General features: G+C 35.0%; 1 protein-coding gene across 10 annotated transcripts in view; it reads right to left on the bottom strand.

The window, feature by feature from the left end:
- Positions 1-22,092, bottom strand: part of DLG2 (discs large MAGUK scaffold protein 2) — a 2,206,106-nt gene that overhangs the window by 1,685,774 nt on the left and 498,240 nt on the right. For 9 of the 10 annotated variants that reach the window (XR_013156681.1, XR_013156683.1, XR_013156682.1 and 6 more), the window contains one exon: positions 21,129-21,224. Coding sequence is in view for 7 of the 10 variants with exons in the window: in XM_077113416.1 (XP_076969531.1) it covers positions 21,129-21,224 (96 nt within the window). In the remaining 3 variants the exon portion in view is untranslated. Of the gene's footprint in view, positions 1-9,874; positions 10,384-21,128; positions 21,225-22,092 lie in introns of those variants that run through there. The other variant, XM_077113409.1, reaches the window with a different exon arrangement.

Raw genomic sequence — 22,092 nt, 5'->3', positions numbered from 1 at the left:
GTGCCATAGTCAACATTAAGCAGTCAGCCAGGAAGAACTAGTAATTAGACCTGTCCTAGATTTAAATAGAACTTCAGATTGCTGAGTAAATTACATGTGTATTAATTCAGGACAGTTTTATTTTAAAAGACTAGAAAGAGAACACTGTAGCTTCAAATTCTAGGAGATTCATAACAAAAACCAAGAAAAGAGAATTTATTTTGCTAAAATTATGCATTTTTATTTATGGTTTCTTTAGCAAATGATTTTCAAATATCCTTCCTCTGAAAGAACATTTAGAATTCTCCTTTACATTTCCTAGTTAGAACCATATTTGAAAAAAAATTATTTTCTCATTGTAGAATATCATAAATAAAACATGAAAAAATGTGTATTTTTTGGAAAAACATGAAATACTGGAGAGGTAAGTTTAAAAATTAACACTTTATAAACTGTACTTTCATGCAATAACTAAAATTGCTGCTTGTGTGGATCATAAATGATACGATTCACATTTTGAAATCAGACATTTTTTGAAATGTAGTTAATTGGTCTTCAAGAAGAATCTATATTGTTGACTACACTGCTGCTTGAAAAAGTGATACGTTTGATTATTCTGAATCATTTCTGTTTATGGGGGTCTCAGGATAATTTTAGGAGAACATTTGAAATGCCTACAAAACTTTAACTCAGGTCCCAACAACTGAATAACCTAACATCCATTCAGGGCCCCTCATGCATAGTGCTTGTGTCACCTATGGCTAGTTGAACAAATTCCGTATAATAATCATTATTATAGTTTCTAAAGTTCCTTTTGGGGGTTACTTGGGGTAAAGCCATTCAATGCTGCTGATATACTTTATTTTCTAAAGTGCAAATCAATGTAAAAAATAATAGCACAATTGCTGGTAAACCTATGTTCCCTTTCTAGACAAGTTTGTACCTTGCAAGCTGAGTGCAACATAATTTATCCTGCTTTAAGAAAACTCTTCAATTACTTCTCCAAATCTTTCATGGCCCAATAATTTGGGAGAAAAAGATCATTTTTTATTTTTCTAATGCATAGTTTTCTGATAAATGTGAATGTAAAAACAAAACAAAAACTGTAAAAATATATTACATAGTTAAAAAACTATAGCTTTATAATATATAGATGGTAAATATATTGTATACATATAATAAAATCATATAATTTTCTCCCAAAACAAGCTTAAGTATCATGCTATATAAAACCACTGACGGGAGACCCGGATTCAATTCCCAGACCATCCACCCAAAAAAAAATCCTTAAAACCACTGAGAAGTTAAATGGGTATGAACTGGCATTCCTTTACCAAACTCAAAACCTGAACTGACTGCCTTAACTTTTGTTTAACAAAAATATGCAGTATTGTTTGACAATAAAGACTGAGATTGGATAATCTAGGAATGCCCAGAGTGTGTAATGATAGTGACTAAATGTACAAATTAAAAAATGTTGGCGGGCCGCGGTGGCTCAGCGGGCAAAGTGCTTGCCTGCTATGCCGGAGGACCTCGGTTCGATTCCCGGCCCCAGCCCATGTAACAAAAACGGAGAAACAGAATACAATAAAACAAGAAAATGTTTAAAAATGTTTCCCTTTCTTCCTTCCTTCCTTCCTTCTATCCTTCCTTCCTTCTCTCTGTCTTTCCTTTAAAAAAAAAAATAAATAAAAAAAAAAATAAAAAAAAATGTTTTTGCATGAGGAAGAACAAAGGAATGTCAGTATTGCAGGGTGTTGAAAATAGATGGTAATTAAAAAAAAAAAAGAAAACATGCAGTTGACTTCTAAGTACTTTTATAGGGGAATTTTAGAAATTTAAATGATGATACTAATAAGTTGTTTTATCATAGATATGATCCAGCTGCCATTTTTCTTGATTTATGGACTTTTCCTTATACCAAAATGACATTTCAAATATCATTTCAGGCCCAGCAACTATTAACAGACAAGTTCACCAAAACAAGAAATAAAAACCAATTGCCAGGGGTGGGCCAAGATGACTCAGCAGGCAGAGTTCTTGCCTGTCATGCGGAAGACCCAGGTTCAACTCCCAGTGCTGGCCCATGAAAAAACAAAACATACACACACACAAAACAATTGCCTGTCTCTCAACTGTATAGTCTATCTATCAAAGTACAAAGATTTCCTTTACAAGCATTTATTTTGAAGTGGACTATTATACATATGCATACATACACACATATTATTGTGTGTATATGTAAGCTATAGGAAGGAAGCATTCTGTTACTCATTCAATTATTTATTAAAAAATGAAATGTCTTTAAATGTCTGTTAAATGAAAGAATCAATCAACACTTATCATATACCTACTCCCTATCAGCACCATGTTAGGTGGTCAGCTATAAATAGGACCAAGACCTTTATCCTGTACTTAAGCAGTTAACGTTCTAACAAGAGATATACATACATAAAAACTAAGTGTACAATAGGGTTGTACACAGGAACTCTCTATTTTATGTATGGTTTTTCTGTAAACCTACTTCTCTAATAATAAAAAAACGTAATTGTACAACTAAATGCAGGCTATCACAAAGATACAGACAGTGTACTGGGGACATGAAGGAGGGAATGGCTGGCTCAGTCCCACTAGGGAAGTATCAAGTAAGATATTTACATAAGAATCTGCATTTGAGTTGATTCTTAAAAGTTAAGAAGGAGCTTATTACGCAAGCGTCAGGCTGGGGAGTTGAGAGGTATTCTAGGCATAAGGTAAAGCAGGTGCATAGAAACTTGAGGATGGAAATGCAGATTGTTTGGGGAACCAAACATAATTCACTATATATATACATATATATATATATATATATATATATACATACACATACACATATACACATATATATATATATCACTTTAGTTTGAGCTAAAATGTGAGGGATGGTGGGATCTGAGATAGGAAAGTTAAACAAGGTTCAGAACATTGTAGAAAACCATGTGATTCGCCAGGTTAACCAATATGGACTTTATTGCGAAAAGCAGTGCTTCTCAAACCTTGATATACATACATATTACCTAGGGATCCTGTTAAAATGCAAGTTCTAGAGGAGTAGTTCTAGTATAGGGCCCAAGACTCTGCATTTCTAGCAAGTTCCCAGATTCCATGACAGATAGTTGTAATTAATACCACTGAATTGTATATTTGAAAGTGGTGAAAATGGGAAATTTTAGGTTGTATACATGTTACCAGAATAAAATAATTTTTTAAAACACAGAACTGTATAACATAGTGAACCCTAATTAAACTATGACTACAATTAGCATAATTATAATAATGTTGTCTTATCAATTGTAATAAAAGTACCATACAAATGCAAGTTTTAACAGTAGGGAAAATTGTGTGTTTGGGGGTGGATATGTGGGAATTCAAGTATCTACCATACTTTCTGCATGATTTTTCTGTAAACCTACCACTCCTATAATAAGAAAAATAAAAAAGGAAATGAACATGTGCGGGTAGGGATAATAGCACAGAGGTATAGGAGAAAGAGAGGGTTATTTTCAAAAGATATCAAACCTGGTACTCATTTTGAATGTACACTGGAAGAAAAAGTTAAAGCCTTTAGTATCTTTCTTTTACAATAAAAGCCTATAAACCTGGGAAACATTGCTCACTGAAACCAGAGGAAATTCCTATCACCATGACTACACTGGTCATGGTGGATATTTGCCACTAGAGTAGTAACTGGCTAATTAAATTAATAATCCCATGGTGAGATTTATCCTTAAATATCAGATTCCAACAAAAAAGAGGAAAAGGAATAGGTAGGGGAGGAGAAAGAGAAAGAAAAAACATCCACTGCCACTATTTATTGGCACTGTATCATGTACAGCAGTTATAATAAACCCTATTTATAGGGTACATTCTTTCTAAAATGCTTTTACCCAAGATCTTTAAAAGTCTATTCCTTCAAGATCCCAGAAGTTTTTCAGGAGGCCTTTTCTGTCCACCCTGCCTAAAGAAGCCACCTGTCTCTTTTTGTACTCCTCCATCATTCTGTATTCCAGTTCTGTTTTTTATTTTTTAAAGTAGTTGCTTCTATTCAAAAGTGGGCTTATTATTTGTGTGCCTGTTAAAAGTCTGTCTCCTCACTCTATAATGTGAGTCCTATGAGAGGAGGGACCTTATATACTCAACATTATGTTCCCCACTGCTCAGAACTGCCTGACAAGCAGACTCGATAAATAAATACTTCTGGAGGTAATGAACATTGCTTTTAGTTCTTAAAAGCACCCTTTTAAGTACTTATTATTTTGTTTTATAAATAAGGAAACTGATATTTAGATAGATAAGTAATTTGGTCCAGACAATAGAACTGGCAGAGCTAGGACTCCAGAAAGCATCTGACTCCAAAGGCTGTGCTTTCATATGCTATGCTATGCTATCATGCTAAGCCAATTTCCATGGAAGATGCCAATGGCTGTCCAACTCCCCCACACTCAATGCTCTCAGGGACCTCAGGCACAGCAGGCCAATTTGCTTGTGTCACTATAATTAGCCTAAAATTAGCTGTAATGTGCATATGGCTATAGTGTTCATTTTCTCCACCACACCGTGTTGCTAATGGTAATAAAAGATTCCAGTTTATACTAGGATTTCATAATTTCAATAATTATAGTCATCCTTTCCATGTAGATGGGATTTGTATTTTTCATTCAATTCTTCTGAATAATTCTGTGAAAGAAGTACCAATAAGCCAGTATTACTATCCTAATTTCCGACTTAAAAAAATAAGGATCAGAAAGGATAAACTGAGTTCACCAAGATTACTAATATAATAAATGGCAAACCCAAGTCTATATTTCTGAATACTGGTATAATGTATATTCCCTATATTCCCAAATGCCATTGGTGAAATACACCTACATCCAATGTAACAGATATCTCAGGCAGTTGAGAGATAATGGATAATTATCTTTAAGAAAATATGAGCTACCAACATTCAGATGAAAATAATGGCAAATATTAAAGGATGTGATGAATCTTTTTTGTGCTTTATAAAGAAAATTGTCATAAGATTTTTTTTAATTTCTATAATAAACTTGTTTAAATAGCATTTGATTTTCCAAATTTGGCACATTTTTCCTTTGCAAGTCTACATTTTTCTCATAAAATAAGATTTGTCTAAAGATTTTTAAAGGACAGTCTTCACAAATGCATAGCTCTTCACAGCACGTGTGTCTTTTACTCGCAGTATTCAAAAAGGGCTACTGTTGTGAATAGCATCCTGGTAATCAGTTTTGGCAGAAAGTGTTATTTACTATAGAAGTATTAACAGCTGATTGGTATGAGTCACATAATAAAGTTTTATTTCAGATTTCTAAAATTTTACTTTGGTAGGCTATGGATCTATTCACAAAACTACAAATCTACAAATAACTCTGGGTAATTTTAAATTAACCATTATGTGAGTACATTATTTTTGTTTGATTAGAGGTTTAAGTTGAGAAGGAATAAAATCCAAACTAAAACACCAATGCATTTTAACTGAAAAATAAACTCTAAAGTGATTCAACCAGGAGAAAATGCTAGTGGACAGGAACACAGAGTCACAAAGACCCAGGTTTGAATTGCCACTGTGAAACTTCTTAGTTGTGCGAAAGTGCTTCATCTTTACTATGTGGAGGATTTTACTTTATGGGGTTGGTCTGAAGACTAAATGAGTTAATTAAACTCATCAAGTTACTTCAGCATGCCAAGAATTATCCCAGACATTGGGTATACAAAAATGAGCAAACTAGACATTGTCACTTTTCTCATGGAGTTCCTGTCTGATCAATAGAGATACACTTAGCAAATAATCACAAAAAGCAGTGTATAAATTACGAATTGTAAAGTTGGAAATATGGGGTAATATGACAGCATATACCAAGAATATATAATTTAATCAGGATTTTAATGGCATGTAAGTTAAGACCTGGAAGAAAAATAGGGAACATGGGTTGCACATTCAAAGAATAAAGGGGAGCAACAAGGCCAATGTGTCCGTTTAAATAAGGAAAGGAAATGGTAGTATAGTAATAAGAAATAGTGTAGTCTACGCATTTTTAAGATTCTTGGAGTAAAAAAATCCAAGGCAGTGTAATGGAAGATACGACTGAGAGGAGTTCAGGTACTAGGTTAAGGGAGAACTGTATACTATGATAAAAACTTGAGCAACCACTCATAATTTAGTGAATCGGAGTACCATTGCAAAGCTTTAGCATGAGTGTGATACCATCGGGTTTATATGTGATATGGATCACCCTGGCACCTGAATGCAATACTTAGTTAAGGGAAGTTAAGTTGTTGATGGCATTAGGAAAGTTAAGCTTTTACTGTATTAATGGAATTAATATTTTGAAATGTTTTATGCTATTAAATGGTTAATCTCAGGTTACCAAAACAGTCACAGAAGCTCTTCATGTTGGCTCTTTGCCTTAGTTTTCACATAAAAAGGCCAGTTTGTATTAAATTTTCCATACTATTAGCTGTATATCTGCCTCTCTCTGCCACCTTATAGATTTTCCCTTGTCTCCCAAGCCCCCTGCTCCAATCCCTGTCCAGTAGACCTGCCATCTTGCAAGTATTTGGTTTGGATGCTAGCTATCAAGACCAGTGCCTGAGCAGGATAGCTGTGAGGAGAGTAACACCAGGGGAAGACAGAAAGGTAAGGAAGCTATATACCTCCAAGGAATAGTGCACCTACCACCTACAAGGTATCTACTAAACACTCTATAGTTCTTATCAAATTGAATCTTCAAAGCAACCATGTGAACTACTTTACCCTTTAATTGATGAAAAAACTATAGTTCACTGACATTCAGTTAGTGAAAGGCGAGAAGTATCTGTATTTACCAAACAGTGAAAAAGATGAATAAAAGGGATGTGGCAGAGAACTGGGGAAAGCTCGAATCAGGAGAATGAAATGGGGAAAAAGTCAGGGAAAACTGGGATTTGGGACCAATGTTAACGATGGAAGGAAAACCCTATTTCCTTTAAGATAACTCAGTTTCTTGATATTTATGACGGGGTTTCTGCACATCTTTGCATCATTATGTCTTACTATTCACCTTTGACACCTTACAACCCAACCATTCTGACCTTACTTCCATTCCTAGAATTCTCTCTCCATCTTCCTCCCTCTAACATCCAGGACCTAGTCTAAACCACTCTTCCTACCTCATTGAATCCTCCATTCTGAACATCAGCTTAATTGTCACTTCCTCAGAAAAGCCTTGCCTTAAGTCAGTACCCCCTACCTGCACCCAAGCCCATAATATTCTTTTAAGAATTCCTTTTTTCATTTCCATAGCACCCTGTACTCATCCCCTTATCACAGGAGACTGTTATTTCCATTTAATTGGCTGTTTCTCCCATTAGACTAAAATTTCCATGAGAACAGATAACTCATTGGATCCCCATTCCTTCCAATGGGTCAGGCATATAGTAAGCATTCCATAAACACTTGTTAAATTAATAAAATGAATGAATGGGCATGCTGCTTCTATCATGGGAGCAGATGCAATTATAGACCAAAATGAAAAGAACAATTTTGTCTGTAAAAACAGGGCCATTGAGTAAACCATTTGTGGTCCTTGATTGTTTCATTTCTCTACATAAAGCCTTGGTGGAAAATAAAATTATTTTAGTTTCTCCCAAGTATTACAGTTGTAAGTATATAGGTTCAAATGACCCATTTTCAAAGATACGAAATGCCACATTTTTTTATTACGCGCATAATAAAAATGACACTTATGATCCTCGATTTAAAAAAAAAGATCTTTTAAATCCCAACAACTTCACTTCTTAGAAATTTTGAGTGACTTTAATTCTTATAAAAGATGATAAGTTGCCAGGCAAAGATTGAAATCTTATTTACAGAACAGATGTAGTATTAAAAACATCATTTAAAACTTCTTTTATGCTACCTAGTCCACTTTCTATTCTGCTACTTGAAATTTATTATGCACATTAACCTGTTAAACATATTAAGAATTCATGATGCCATCATACTCTTATTAACAAATTATGGCAGTAACTTATATTGCAATTGTTTTAAAATTTTTTTTAACTTTTGCCTTAAGACTACAAGTCTGCTTAATGGACATCTGAAATGTATCAATGTGATTCACCCACTACTACTTTTTAAGAAATTTACTGTACATAAATAAGTTTCCTTACTGAGATAATATACTTGGGAATAATAGGTTAGAGGTAGAAAAGCACCTCAAAGATGCTGTTAATTTCCAAAGTGAAGGAACTTAGATTTAGTATTGATTTTACCTACCCAAGGTAATAGACATTCAGTCTTGAGTTCTAAGTAATAATTTATTATAACTTTTAAAAATACTTATTTTTCACAATATCTGAAATTATTATGACTTGGAAATAAATAATTAAAAAATATATTGAGGTTGGATTTGACAGTATTATTTCAAGAAAAGTAACACCAAGGGTAACTAACACCTGAGGAAGAGTAAAATATATTTAAAAGATAGTTTCTTTTCTTAGATTACATTTTTTAAAATGTTACATTTGTCTTGTCATTCTATGACTTAACTGGAAAGACTGAAAAGATGTTTGGCAATTTTTTTAAGTAAAATAAGGTATTCATCTAATTTTGAGGCCTGGTCAACTAAGCCAACTAGAAAATTTTTAGCATTCAAATCATTAAGTTCAACTGAAATGACAATGTGATACTTGGCCCTATAGGAAGATAGCCATTAAGATTTTCTGGAATATAATCTGCAAAAGTAAAATAAGTAAAATATTTAAAGATATATCATAAAGAAGTTTAAAATGAAATATTATTTTCTTTCGTAGTGAGAAGAGAGAAGAGTGGGAAATCTATACTTATTAAGTCTTATGTACTAAGCTATTGATTTTATCATGTTTAATGGGTGTCCAATCAATGTGAGATAGTGAAAGATAAGGCTCAATTAATTCATGGTATGCTTATATGCGAAATGCAAGGAAGGGCGGGCCACAGTGGCTCACTGGCAGAGTTCTCACCTGTCATGCCAGAGACCCAGGTTCAATTCCTGGTGCCTGCCCATATAAAAAAAAACAAAACAAAACAAATGACAAGGAAGCTAGTGCTTGTGTATTTTAATTATATTTTTCTAAAAATAATAGTAATGCCTAATAAAATCGCCAATGTTGATGAAATTTTAAAATATATTATTAAAACTGGTGACAGAATTAAATAGAACGCATTTGAAATTTTTAGCTATTTGCTATCCATAAAAGATAGCCTATTAATTTTATTCTAGTCCCACTTTTATTTCTGTTTCTGATAATATAAAGATTTCATTTGCTTCCGATAAAAATAGCAAGGATCAATTTGTGTGTGTGTATTTTGATCAGGGCCTAAATATTTTTTTCCTTTTAAAAAATCACTAAAATGCAGAATATCAGAATTCTCCAATCAGAAACAATATGTCAAGCCACAGTAAAGCTGATTGGCTTCCTCAAACATAGAAGACATGCAGAATACTGGTTTTCAAATGAAAAGCTAATTATCACACTCAGAAAAACTATCCTGATATGTTTAGTTAAAAATGATGTGTGAACTACACTACTACTATGGGTATTTCAATATTCAACTATAAATAGATGCAAAAGCAAATCCTGCTATAAAAAAACATTGGCAAATTCTTTCATTTTGCAAACACACAATATCACTTTAAGAAGTTGAAATCACATAAAGACAGGACCCTGAGACCCTCAGGGGGCACAAAATGCCCAGCAAAGTAAATTATACTAATCACTTTATCTCATGACCTGGCAGCACCTATCAGAGCTGTTTAATTAGAGAACTAGAATAATAACAGAAAAACGCTGCACACAACAGCCCTGTTTCCTATCCTACCTTTGTGGTGACAATGCACAGGCAATCCATCCTGGATCCCTACACAGGACTCAGTACATGGAAATCACACCAGCAAATCAGCAAAGGTGAGAAAAGCCTTTTGGTAAATAGCACACACAGAGGAGCAGAGCCCGGATTCTGCACAGACGGCTTTTCCAAGGGGCCCCTCGTGGGAAACTCGAGCCCTCCTCCACACAGTTCAAGGCAAGCAGGATTCTCCTAAGGATCGGAAAATCCTCTAGAAATCAGCTCCGGCAAAACTTCCTGGTGGCTTGCTGGATTCGGCGGCTGCATGGTCCTTTAGCAGATTCCGTGATTGGAACAAGGATCCTGTGAGTGCCTCACACAGTTCTACCGTGGAGATGAGTGTTACACCAGGCACCAGAGAATCACATTTCAGCTCACGCTCTTGTTTCTGAATTCTGATCTGCTGCTCCAGTATACTCATAAGATTTTCTTTGCCGAGTCCCCCCTTGGCTGCCTTTAGCCCTTCCTAGTAACAACTCTTAGTAAGCACAACACTAAAACTACCTGGCCCATCTATCAAGGGGCTGTCGTTGGACTGCCAGAACAGCAGCTTTTCGTAATAAAAAGCTATTTATTATGAGCATGATTCCCGGGAGCCTGAATGACTCCAAAGATGACTGAAAAGCTAAGGTGCATGCAGTGCTGCATACATCACATCTCAACTCACTTGCAATTATAAGAGCAGCTTCTTACAAATGACTAACAGCTGGATAAGGAAAATCCGGCCAGAGACAAAAAGGAACAACAGACTTAGACATTTAGCTTTGAAAATACATTTCTTTGATTCCATGCCTATATGTGTGGTCTATAACATATGCAAATACGGAAGCAACCAGAATATTTAAACAAATAAGTATATTATGAAATCGGGGTGGAGAAGATTCCAAAGTGTTTACAGAAGTTCCACATTCTGAGAAACAGAAATGAGCTCTTTCCCAAACTTTTCTCTCCTCACTGGCTGACTGCAGGCACTTATTACGTGGGCAGAGCTTTGTGTTCAGTTCTGCAGCATTTTAACAGCCAAATGATTAACCCTCCCCCCCAATCCCTTCTTTTCTTCCAGAGAAGCTGCTACAAAGACTGCCTTTTGAGGTGCCTGACAAGCATCCCTCTGGATAATATACTTTTTTTTTCCCCATCAAGTCTTAGGCATATGGGCAGAGAGACTAAGACAGACAGAAAGATATGGAGAGAAGGAGAGACTGATAATGAAAAGAAAGAGAAATAAAGCACTGCATGGCCAATAAAAAATGATAAATCGATGCCTCCTTTACACTAGGAAAAAAACACATAGTCAAACTGACTATTGAAAACAGCAAGAAGAAATGTTTAGAGACCCATATATTGCAATTACCTCTTCAAGATATTGTGCAAGACAATTCCCCACTCCCACCACCACCACCCTCTTTTCTTTTATAAAAATATCTATTTCCCATAATACACACTTTTTAAAAAGGATGTACATATGACTTTTCTATCTTTCATGAATTATTCAGGCTTAACCTCAACATCCTCTTGGTTGCTAAATAGATGAGTCTCTCAGAAACTGATATACCATATATTTTGCCAAAAAGAGAGCACTGTTCCCAAAGATTAAAAAGTTCATAGCAAATAAGATATGCGTTCAGAGACAAAAAGAAAGACAAAGCCCCTAAAGTTCAATTTCACACAAAAATATTTAAAGGTGGCTCAAAACATAATTTTCTCTGAACTGTTTTCCTACTGGTGTAATAAAACTTCAGATAACTTTCAAACTAAGCAACACAAATAAGACCCTTGCTCTGGTCCATTCAACTGGGTACCTGGCTTATGGTTCAGAAATATGAAAATATTAAAGAAGAATCACTTTGCCTATTCACCTCATTTCTTACATTGCCATGATAATTACTTTAAATTAATACTTCATAAGCTTGTCTCAGAGCATGTATAATGTCATGTCTTTGAACATTCCTAGGAACCAGAGTGTTTTCCTGACACAACCGAAGAATTTAATATGCAATTGGTACCGATTGTCATATTCATGTTCAAAATAATTAGGCATCCTGTTTCTATAGCACCTTAAAGTTGACAAAGCTCTTGTGACATTCTCCCAAGCTTGGGAAATTTACATGACTTCACAAGAACAGATACCTAGTAAGATTCAGTGTAGCATTAAAGACAGTTTCTCTTAATTGCAAGTCCAGGGCTTTGTTAGTCATGATCAGCACAAAGTCAGAGGTTATAAAGAGAGAGGAAGAAAACTGGATAGCAGAGTGAGAGTGGATATTTTTACCAGCATCCTTGGAAGAAAAGAAGCTTTGGAACTGCATTCCACCATCCTAGAGGGAAGGAAGTTAACATGTGGGCAAACTGTCAGAGGGTGTCTGATTAGTCTTCTGACCCTAGATGATCACAGATGAAAACACTTTGTAAATTATAAAGCCCTGCAGAAATGAAAGGCAGCGGGTCTAGCCGAGCTCCTGGCATAATGTAGACCCTCCCAAGTCATTCATCCATAACGTGTTTGCTGAGGACTCATTGTATGATCATCTGATTAATGCCTTTATCACCTATCAGACTGTGAGCTCCTTAAAGACAGGTTAACTCTATATATCCATTGCTTACTTTAATATCTCATTATCTCAACAAATATACTTGAGAATCTACTTATGTGGGGACACAAGAATGAACAAAAGCTAGCAGAATCCCTGCCCACAAGTGAATTGGCAATGCAGTTAGGTAAGCACATGGGGATGTTTACAGTCACAAAGTACTGCAGGGGCATTCAACCCATAAGGGAGTAGTCAAGGAAGGCTTTCTAAAGAAGATCTGAGCTGTATTGAGAAGGGCCAGTAGGAGTTAGCTAGAAGTCAGGAGGAAAAATAATGACACACACTCAGTTATGTTTGAAAAGGAAATGAATCAATAATATCTTTCATCTTTACACAATCAGCTTACATAAACACATCCAATAGATTTCCATTAAATAAAAGTACTTTAGAACAGCCATTTCACAAACTGAACATGTAATCTCTGCTTGGAAAAAAAAAAGAGCATCACTCATATAATGTTAAGTTAGCACAAAAATATTGTAAATGCTTGTACAGTATGTATGCTCTAGACTTACCAGCATGTGTTTTCCCCAAATGTGCTTAATTGGATAATGACTGTATGTTTAGATATGAGTAAATACTTAATATTTTAAGGTATAGTCCCACTTAGGATACATCTTTCAAATTTGTGTATCTCTCGCTTTCCATTGATTTTACTTAGTATAAAGATGACAGAAGACAACTTACTTCTTCGCCTCAAGGGGAGCATTATTTTATTTTTAAAATTAACAAGGCATCAGCTTGAAACGCTGTTTTTCAGACATAGAGCTCAACGGGGTCTGTGATTTCACAAGAAGTGTTTTGCAAGATATAAATCTACTGCCTGAAAATTGCTTAACTTGATATTCCTTAAGGTTAATGATACCAAGCCAGGAACATATTGATTCTTAGTACAATCTACCACTGGAAGTTTGGTATCAGAAAATTACTATTGTAAATTATTTGCACTAAGCCTATGCCTTCCTGACTTAAATATGTTTCTTTTATTTTGTTTGTTTCCATAAGAAAAAAAAAAATCTCTAGAAGTGAAATACATCCTATGCCTATCCTCTTCGAATCTAAGTCCCTTAAGGGTAAAAATAATGTTTTTCTCTGGCACCTAGCATGGTACCTGGAACTTAGAGGTGTGAAATAAATACTTGTTGAATGAAAGAATGATCATAATTCCAGTTATGCCATTTTATAGGAGATTTTTTAAAACCTGCATCCTATATCCATAGAAAAACCATTTATGCACCTAGTGCTACATACACACATCTAGAAAGAAATAGATTGGTACATGTTCCTGAGAATATTTGAAATAAAAACATTTTCACTGGCAAGTTCAGTTTGATGCAAGATGTGGTTTGCAACAGTTTGATCTATAATAGACAAGGGCAATTTCCAGCAGAAGTGCTGCAACAACTGTAGCACTCTCCTGAAACTAGGTGTTGCCCTTGTAATAGAAAAACAGTAATAAATATAAGCATTTTATTAATAATAGCAGTAATTTATCAAGTGGCTATTATCTGAAGTACTGTGACAGTTCATGTATAAATATTATCTTTTATAGTCACAACACCCTTCAGGGAGGAATTATAACCTCCATTTTATAGATGAAGAAATGGAAGCTCCCTGGAGGCATATGATTTGCCCTAGGCGACACAACGTCTAGGTAACTCCAACCCAAAGTACAAAGTGTGTATTCTCTCTCTCATCACACTCAAACCCAGTGGCAGTTTTCTGTTTCTCTGGGTTCAGCCTGAGAGTGCACCACAATCCATAAGGCCTCCTTTATCAGAAGGTGGCCTGGACTCTGTGCAGACTAATTTCAAACAACCTGGGACACCACCCCCTCCCCCAACCCCCCACTAAAAAGACAGACACACCTCTGGGCTCCTAAGGCCTTTCATAGCTTATGATGGCCGTGGGAGCAACCCCAGGAGGAAGGCAATTCACCTTAAAAAGATTTGCTCCAAGGAAATAACAGAAGAAATCCACCCACCTGGATTCCTGCCCTCATCTGTTCCCCATATATTCAGGACAGCAGTCACATGAATGACATCTGCAAAGCTTGTTAACTTAGTAAAATAAATAGACTGCAGGCAAGCCATGGCAAAATACCTGCCCTCATTTCCAGTCTCTCCAGAGGCAAGTAGGAAATTAGGATCAACTAGAAAGGGACTCTATTCCAGAGCTCCTTTGATGAAAAAATATCTAGATAGCATTGAATCCTGAAAATAACCCATAAGAGGCAGAAGTCTACATATTCTATGCAAGTTAAATGTGTGCACTTCTTTGTAAGAGAATCATAAAAAGTTAAAATAATAAAATTAACTGATTCAAAACTTGCTACAGAAATCAAGAAATGTTCACTTTTAACCTACTTTCTATGACGGTTTTCAACTGCATAGACCTAAATTGTATGTCAGTTTTGTTTTATTTAAATGAGTTAGAATGTAGCTAATTGGCACCATATCACTCTCATATCATCATCACAAAAATCTAAATAACCTTTGAAATTTGGATAATTATAAGTAGTAAGCTAAAAATGATGAAAAATTTCTTTTCTCTAGTAAATCAAATTTTATATAAACTTTGCTGAACATCAAGTACACTCCTTATCATGTACAATATTTCCTACTATTATACAATGCTGTGAGCTGAAAAGATTCTAGAAACTCAAACAGTTGTGCCCAGGCCACATATCTAAAACTTTATATGGTCTGAAATGCAATAGTACTCAAGTTAATATAAATTACCTCAGTAGTATTGTTAAATGAACTTCCCACACCCCAGTCACACTGGCCTGCTCTCTATTCCTCAAATATCTCACTCTATTTCTCTCTCTTAAAGCCTTGAATGTGATGTTCCCTCTGCCTGAAATTCTCTTCCACTGCATCTTCACAAAGTTGGCTACTTCTTCTCTTTCAAGTCACTATTCACACGTCACTAGGTATTCATTATCAGCGAGTTAAGTATTGTACGTAGCTGCAGAAACTGAGGCCCAGAAGAACTGGATTTTCCAAAGTATATAGCTTCTGAGTTGGTTAACCAGCATGCTGGACACTCTGAAATTATTTATGATTTAATGGGTAAACCAAGATGTTAATCTCGCTCCTCTAACTCCAGGTCCAATTCTGCAGCTGCCTCTCGATTATAATGTGATCTGCTCTGTCTGCAAAACCAGTGAACTTATCGATTCAGGTAGTAAATACCACAAACTTCAAATGTTTAATTCTAAATAGTCTATAGCCAAACAGTGCATACTTTACTATTTTCAAAAATATGTTAAAATCTGGATCCTAAACAGATGTATCAAATGTCCAAAATTTCATTTCTGCAAAGTGTTGCTTTACAGTCAATAAGTAAATAAACAGATATTTGGATTGACTTGTTAAAAATAGCTTTATGAAAATGTCAGTCATTACCAAAACCCTTATCTCCTGCAACCCTAGTACAAATGATCCAGTCACTGATCTCTTTCAGGCAGAATATTGACCATTAGGCACTACAACATGCCTAAAGATAGTAAGCCAAATTATCCAGAGTTAACCAAACTTTTCCATTAAAAAGAAATTATTATTCCCCCATTAATCCCAGACTTAAAAGTTTGCCACTATACTTTCACTGGCATTAGAAAACAGAAAATATATCCAGTGCTAAATGAGTTGAATACTATGTGTTTAATAATAAAAAAAAATAACCTCTATAATATTCAAACTTAGCCAGATGGAAAGAGTTACTTTGTGAGATGGTAAATATACTAAAATAAAAGGCTTTCAAGCTGATGATAGATTCCCCTTAAGGAGGGTGGTGGTAGAAGAGATTTATAATTGAAGTGAATTATTGCCTTGAATTACCATTAAAATTCCTTATAATCCTCTGATTCTATGTATTTTAAAAATCGGTTCTCCAAGGAGACCAGAACCATCTTTTTTTTTTTTTCAGAATCATCACTTTTAAACAGGGGCTATGAAGAACATCAAATAAATGTATACATAAAAAGGAAAAGGAACTCTTATTCTGCCCTCATTCCCTAAAAGAAACAAAACTATAAAGCCTTCTTCCCCATTGCTGAGTGGTAAAAGAAAAAGGAATATCGTTCCCAACAGTGTCAAGGACAGTAAATACTGAAATAGAGCTTAGCTGCAAAATTATTTTAATCAGTAGGTGCTGCTGTTTAACAGAATTCTACCGAAACATCATGAGTGTATTATAACTTAAAAGGACCCATATATTATGTAGTCAAACAGACAGGCAGTGATTTGCCCAAGGACATGCAGAGAGTAAGTGTACAAAGAACATGACCCAAGCCTCTGGTTTCCAATTATAACTTACCCCTATACCATACTTCCTTCTCGGTCTAATATGTTTCCTAGAGTCAAATTTACCTCCACATGGTTACATCTCTGTTTTTGTTAAAAGAACCCTAACTTTCCTTTCCATCCATTGTGGTACCAGCATGGTATCCACTTAGTCCCTTTAGTGGTCAGTTCTAGGTCATAAGATTGGCTAGAATCTATTCTCTGCTGAAGAAACTCTCTAGTTCTAGTTATAATATCAAATAATAACAACTGAAGCATCATCTAAAATGCAAATATTTTTAAAGAGGCATTTCGAGTTCTGGTCATATCTCCAAATATATGCAAAAAACAGAGCTTTCAGTTGTCAAAGTCCTTTCACGTATACTATTTCATTTTATACTTAGGATAGGGGAACAACAGGTATTTATCTCCATTTTTCAAATGAAAATAGACCTTATTTAACCTACTCAAGGTCACATAACATGGTAAAGCCAAGATACAAACTCAGGTCTCTAACTCTGGATCTTTTGCTCTTTCCACTCCAGCACACTCTCTTACACTTGATATCACACTTAATTCTCAGCCTGTATGCCTACATCCTCTCAAAATGTTTCCTGTTAGTTGTTCCACTATTACCTCAAATTTAAGATACCATAAGTAAATTTATCCGGTTTATTCATTTTTTATCCTTCCTCCCAAATCACCCCATTTTTTTTCTGATACCACCCAAATCTCAATCCATTTAGTTACCAAGTCCAGTCAATTCTCTCTTCAGGGCCCCTCCTCTCTCTGTGGACTCATTAAAAACCCTCATTGTTTCTTACTAGAACTCTATATTAGTAAATCTTCAACTCTTACTTTTTGCTTTTTAGCCTTATTTAAATGCAGAACATACCCCTGAAAAGCTTCCCAAGCATTTGAAAGGAAGTAAGAGTAATAAAATGAAAATAAAGGAAGGAACTACATTAAGGGTAAAATATTTCTTCATCATTAAAGGGAGAAAGTCCAAAATGATGAATTAGTTTTTATTTTCCCAATTTTAATTTTCCCATTAAATCATATAATTTCATTAACTCCAGAAGATATAGCTACAAGAGTTTGTAAATTATTCCCTTTTATAACTTTGGTTTTCCACATGATATGACAAGTGGCAACGCTATGATTCACTTAAGCCTTGAGGCTGGACCAAGATGAAGCCTTCAATTGAAAAAACTTTTTTGTAGGGATAGAAATCGGTTGTTTTAGCCCCAAGGATGGGAATAGGATCTCCTAGCATATTGATACTATGCTAAAAGTATAACAAAAAGGAGGGTACATTCCCTGTTGAGCACAGATAAGGAATGTGATTGAAAGTTATTTCATTTAGAGAAGACATTTCCCACCTAGCAAAACAGCATCCAAAAGCGTGTTCTGAATTAAGCTATAATAAACAATGAGCAACTGAGACAGAATGGTGCGCAATACAGAATACTGATACATGTTTCTGAATGATGTCAGAAAAATCAGCTCCCAGAGTTTGGAGACAGATGACAAAAGAATTGAAGAGTCCAAACAGGAAACATAAAGAGTACATGTGGTGTAATTTCTTCTAGCTAAGTTGCTTTCTAAATCCTGGAATACTTTCTGGGGCTACCCTAAACTGACTAGTCTAAAGCATGTTATAGGAAAAGTAGTAGATGACTCCCTGAGGCTTACTGCATGGCTGTGGTTCTCAAATTTCAGCATGTATCAAAGTCACACGAAGGGTTTATTTGTTTTATTTTATTTTTATTTATTTATTTTTGGGGGTGCCTGGTCCGGGAATCAAACCCGAGACTCCTGCATGGCAGACGAGCATTCTACCACTAAAACATGGAGAGTTTATAAAAACACAAATTGCTAGGTCCTACCCCCAGAGTTTCTGATTTAGTTGGTCTGGAATGGGGGCCCAAGAATTAGCTTTTGTAGCAAGTCCCCAGCTGACACCAATGCTACTGGTTGGGGCCACTATTTTGAGAACACTGACCTATGAATAGCATTGATAAAATCTTCTAAAAAACTAATGAGCCTAATGAAACGCTTCTACTTATTTTTCCAGATTTAATTCACCACATAAGTTTAGATTTGTATAGAGATCTCTAGCTTTTGTTGGCTGAAATATTTTAGTTATATTTTCAGTGGGTCCTCTATTTATATAATTGATGGTTTTGCTACTGCCTATTATGGAATGATTGAATTTTAAATCTGGAAAGGTCCTGAAAAAATAATCTCTCTAAGGCCCTAATACTGGAAGAAAGAAAACAAGTCCAGTATCACATTTAATACACCTACACAATTGTGATTTCCAAAGTGTGGTTTACTGTCAACAGCCATTGGATAACAGTCTATGAACTGAACACTCACAATAATGTTATCTTCATACAACAATCATGGCTATCCTTTTGTTTGTCACGTAATTTAATTTTTATTCTTAGTATAATTAAAAACATTCTCACTGATGCTTATTTTAATTCAACCAAAACTTATCTCAACCAGTGACAAGTAGAAATCAGCAAAGTAGGGTACTCTCCCCTACAAAGTGGTTCCCAGGCAAGAAAAAAATCTTATAGCCTCTTAGACATGTAATATAGGGAAGAATCCAAGGACATACTAAGAACTATTTATCATAGAATCTACCACCTCAATAAAATAGATGTAGAATTAGTAATTCATTTCAATATAACGAAAATCTATTTTTTGCCAGGTACCAAACATATTCATATTCAGGATCTCATTAAAGCCTCATAACTGCCCTGTAAGATGAAGAAATTTAGATTTTAAGAGTTTAAGTAGCTTGGACCAGCACTATGCTTTCCTATGATTAAAATACAAAGGCTTCCCTAATATATTTGCCAGCATTTGTTTAATTTAGCTGCCTGACAAATTGGCACATTTGCATCCTACTTAGGCCTGATGGCTTCATTTTCAGGAAGCAAAAATACAAACATCTCTATGGATAGTCAAGAAGTCTAAAGTTTTGTTTTCTAAGAATTCATGAATCCAGTATGGATATCTGCCCTCTCCTTCTCCTTTTAGGAAAAAACAGTGCTATTGCCAAATTAGAGGACTTTCTTCCCTGGAAGCACATTTAGCATGTTATAGAAGTCTCAAATAGTTTGGATAGAATCTTCTATGCTAAGCAAAAAATATTTTTTGGCATAGAAAGTGGTCTTTTTAGGGGCATTCCATAAACTGGACATTTTAACCCAGTTACATTTGGCTTTAAGTTCCATGATTTCCTTTTAAAGAATAGCATACTTTACCACTTTTTATTTTAAATTCCTTACAGTAATGATCAAACTCGTAATCAGTGCTCAATCAATTGGCAACCCTGGAAAACCAATCAAGGTCAAAAATGGCGATCACCAAAGAAACTGTACTCTCCTTATATTTACCATTCCCTAAGTACCAGTAGACATGTCACCATATGTTTGAATAAAATTCAAAAATCCACGGATCCATAATAAAAACTGTGTTTACTCGTTAACAGAAGAAGACATAGCAGAAAGGCAAGATGACTACATCTTTAGGCCAAACATTATCAGTCATATTTAAATGCAACCTCTTGGAATAACCTCTCAAAAGAATTGTATATTTCTTTTAAGTGCTTAATGTTTAAATAATATTTGTGATTTATTTTCATTGTTTTCATGATTAAGTTTAGTGATTTTATGAATGAAATGGTGACTAGAACCCCTGCTTAGATAATTGAGGTGAAAGTAAGCGCCTACTTGTAATAATTGATCAGAAACAAATTAAATCTGAGGTGCTGATTAGTAAAAGACTTATACTTGGAAACATTTTCCCTGGGTCTTCTTAGTTTTATCAAAAAAAGCACTAGACTTCTTTCACATTACCCTAGGGATGAGTCATTCCAATTTTCTGTATTTAATAAATACATGAAATGACAATCATACACACATAATGGCTGAAGTAGTTTTCAGATTGCTTAGGGAAGCTCATGCCACACACAAAAAAACAATAGGACCTGAAAACCCACCAGAACTAACAAAGGGCAGTGTAAAGGAGGGTTTTTCTGGAAGGCCTGGGCCAAACAGTAAAAAGAAGTAACTTATAAACTGTGTGAACACCAGCAACTTAAGAATATGCAGTAAACACATACCTCAAAATGAAAACACACAATCACTCAAAATGATATGCATTCAGTGTCTTGTCAGTAGCAGAAGAACCCAATTTTTTGACCAGGCCAAAGTCAGAAATTACACTACACATTTTCTTTTATCTGGTCACTACTTGAGGCAGTATCTACAGAAATCAAGACGTCATCTTGCCCATTAAACACAGAAACAAAGATAACACCCCAACACTTACACTTGTCTTTTTAACAGTTTCATTTTCAAGACACTGGTTTTCTTTATTTTGCTCAACACATGAAGCGTTTTCCTTTGATTCATGGCAACCTGTAAGCTAAACACAGTTTTTAAAAAAATCAATATTTATTAGGTTTTTTGCGATGTCTTTTCAAAATATTAACTTGAGCATTAAAATATCTAAGACCTCCTTAAATATTATTAGATATTTTTTATGTTACTTTTACAATATGAACACACAGTCTAACCCTTTTTTTTACCTTGCTTCCAAAGAGAAAACATAAAACATAACAGTTATTCAAAGGCAAGTTGAAAACATTTTAAAGTTTTTCACCAGATAGAGATATACTTGGACTATTCAAAGGTAAACAGATGATCTGCTAAAAGCCAGATCCTATGTAGTATACCTTCATCCTATGTAAATTCCCATACTTACAGAAACTTATACACTGTTGTAGCTGATGGAACTCTGAGCCCAAGCAGAAGCACTGATTAACTTTGTTCTGAACTATTTTTTCAAGGATGTTCGTATAAGGAAATGCTTTAGAAGATGGAAAGATGGGAAGTGTCTCCCCTCAGAGAAAAAGGCAGGCAGGCTTCCTAACCATTGTAAGAGATTTGTGTTCCCAAAATTCAGGGTTTCTCTCCTATAATATAATGTGAATACATCACCTGGACCTCTTAACATTGTCCTATTGGGATTGGAGTTCAGAGATCTGGTGCAAGAAAATGAGTATGCTCTGGCAACTACTAGTGTTATTAGTTTTAAATATTTTTGTCTCTGACCTGGGAGTTGTGCCTTCTACTGGCACCATAAAACTGTGCCAGGCTAACTTCTAAACCTGCAAATTTGGATAAAATCTTAGACAGTTTTGATGACAAGTACAAAATGCTGACAGACACACAACTTTCTGGAAAAGGAAAAATGAAGGACTTGCAGGTTAATAAACAAAATTTACGGGGAT

Source organism: Tamandua tetradactyla, chromosome 8 (genome assembly GCF_023851605.1).
Source record: "Tamandua tetradactyla isolate mTamTet1 chromosome 8, mTamTet1.pri, whole genome shotgun sequence".
In the NCBI taxonomy this organism is placed as follows: Eukaryota; Metazoa; Chordata; class Mammalia; order Pilosa; family Myrmecophagidae; genus Tamandua; species Tamandua tetradactyla.
This window is presented reverse-complemented; position numbering and strand designations above follow the sequence as displayed.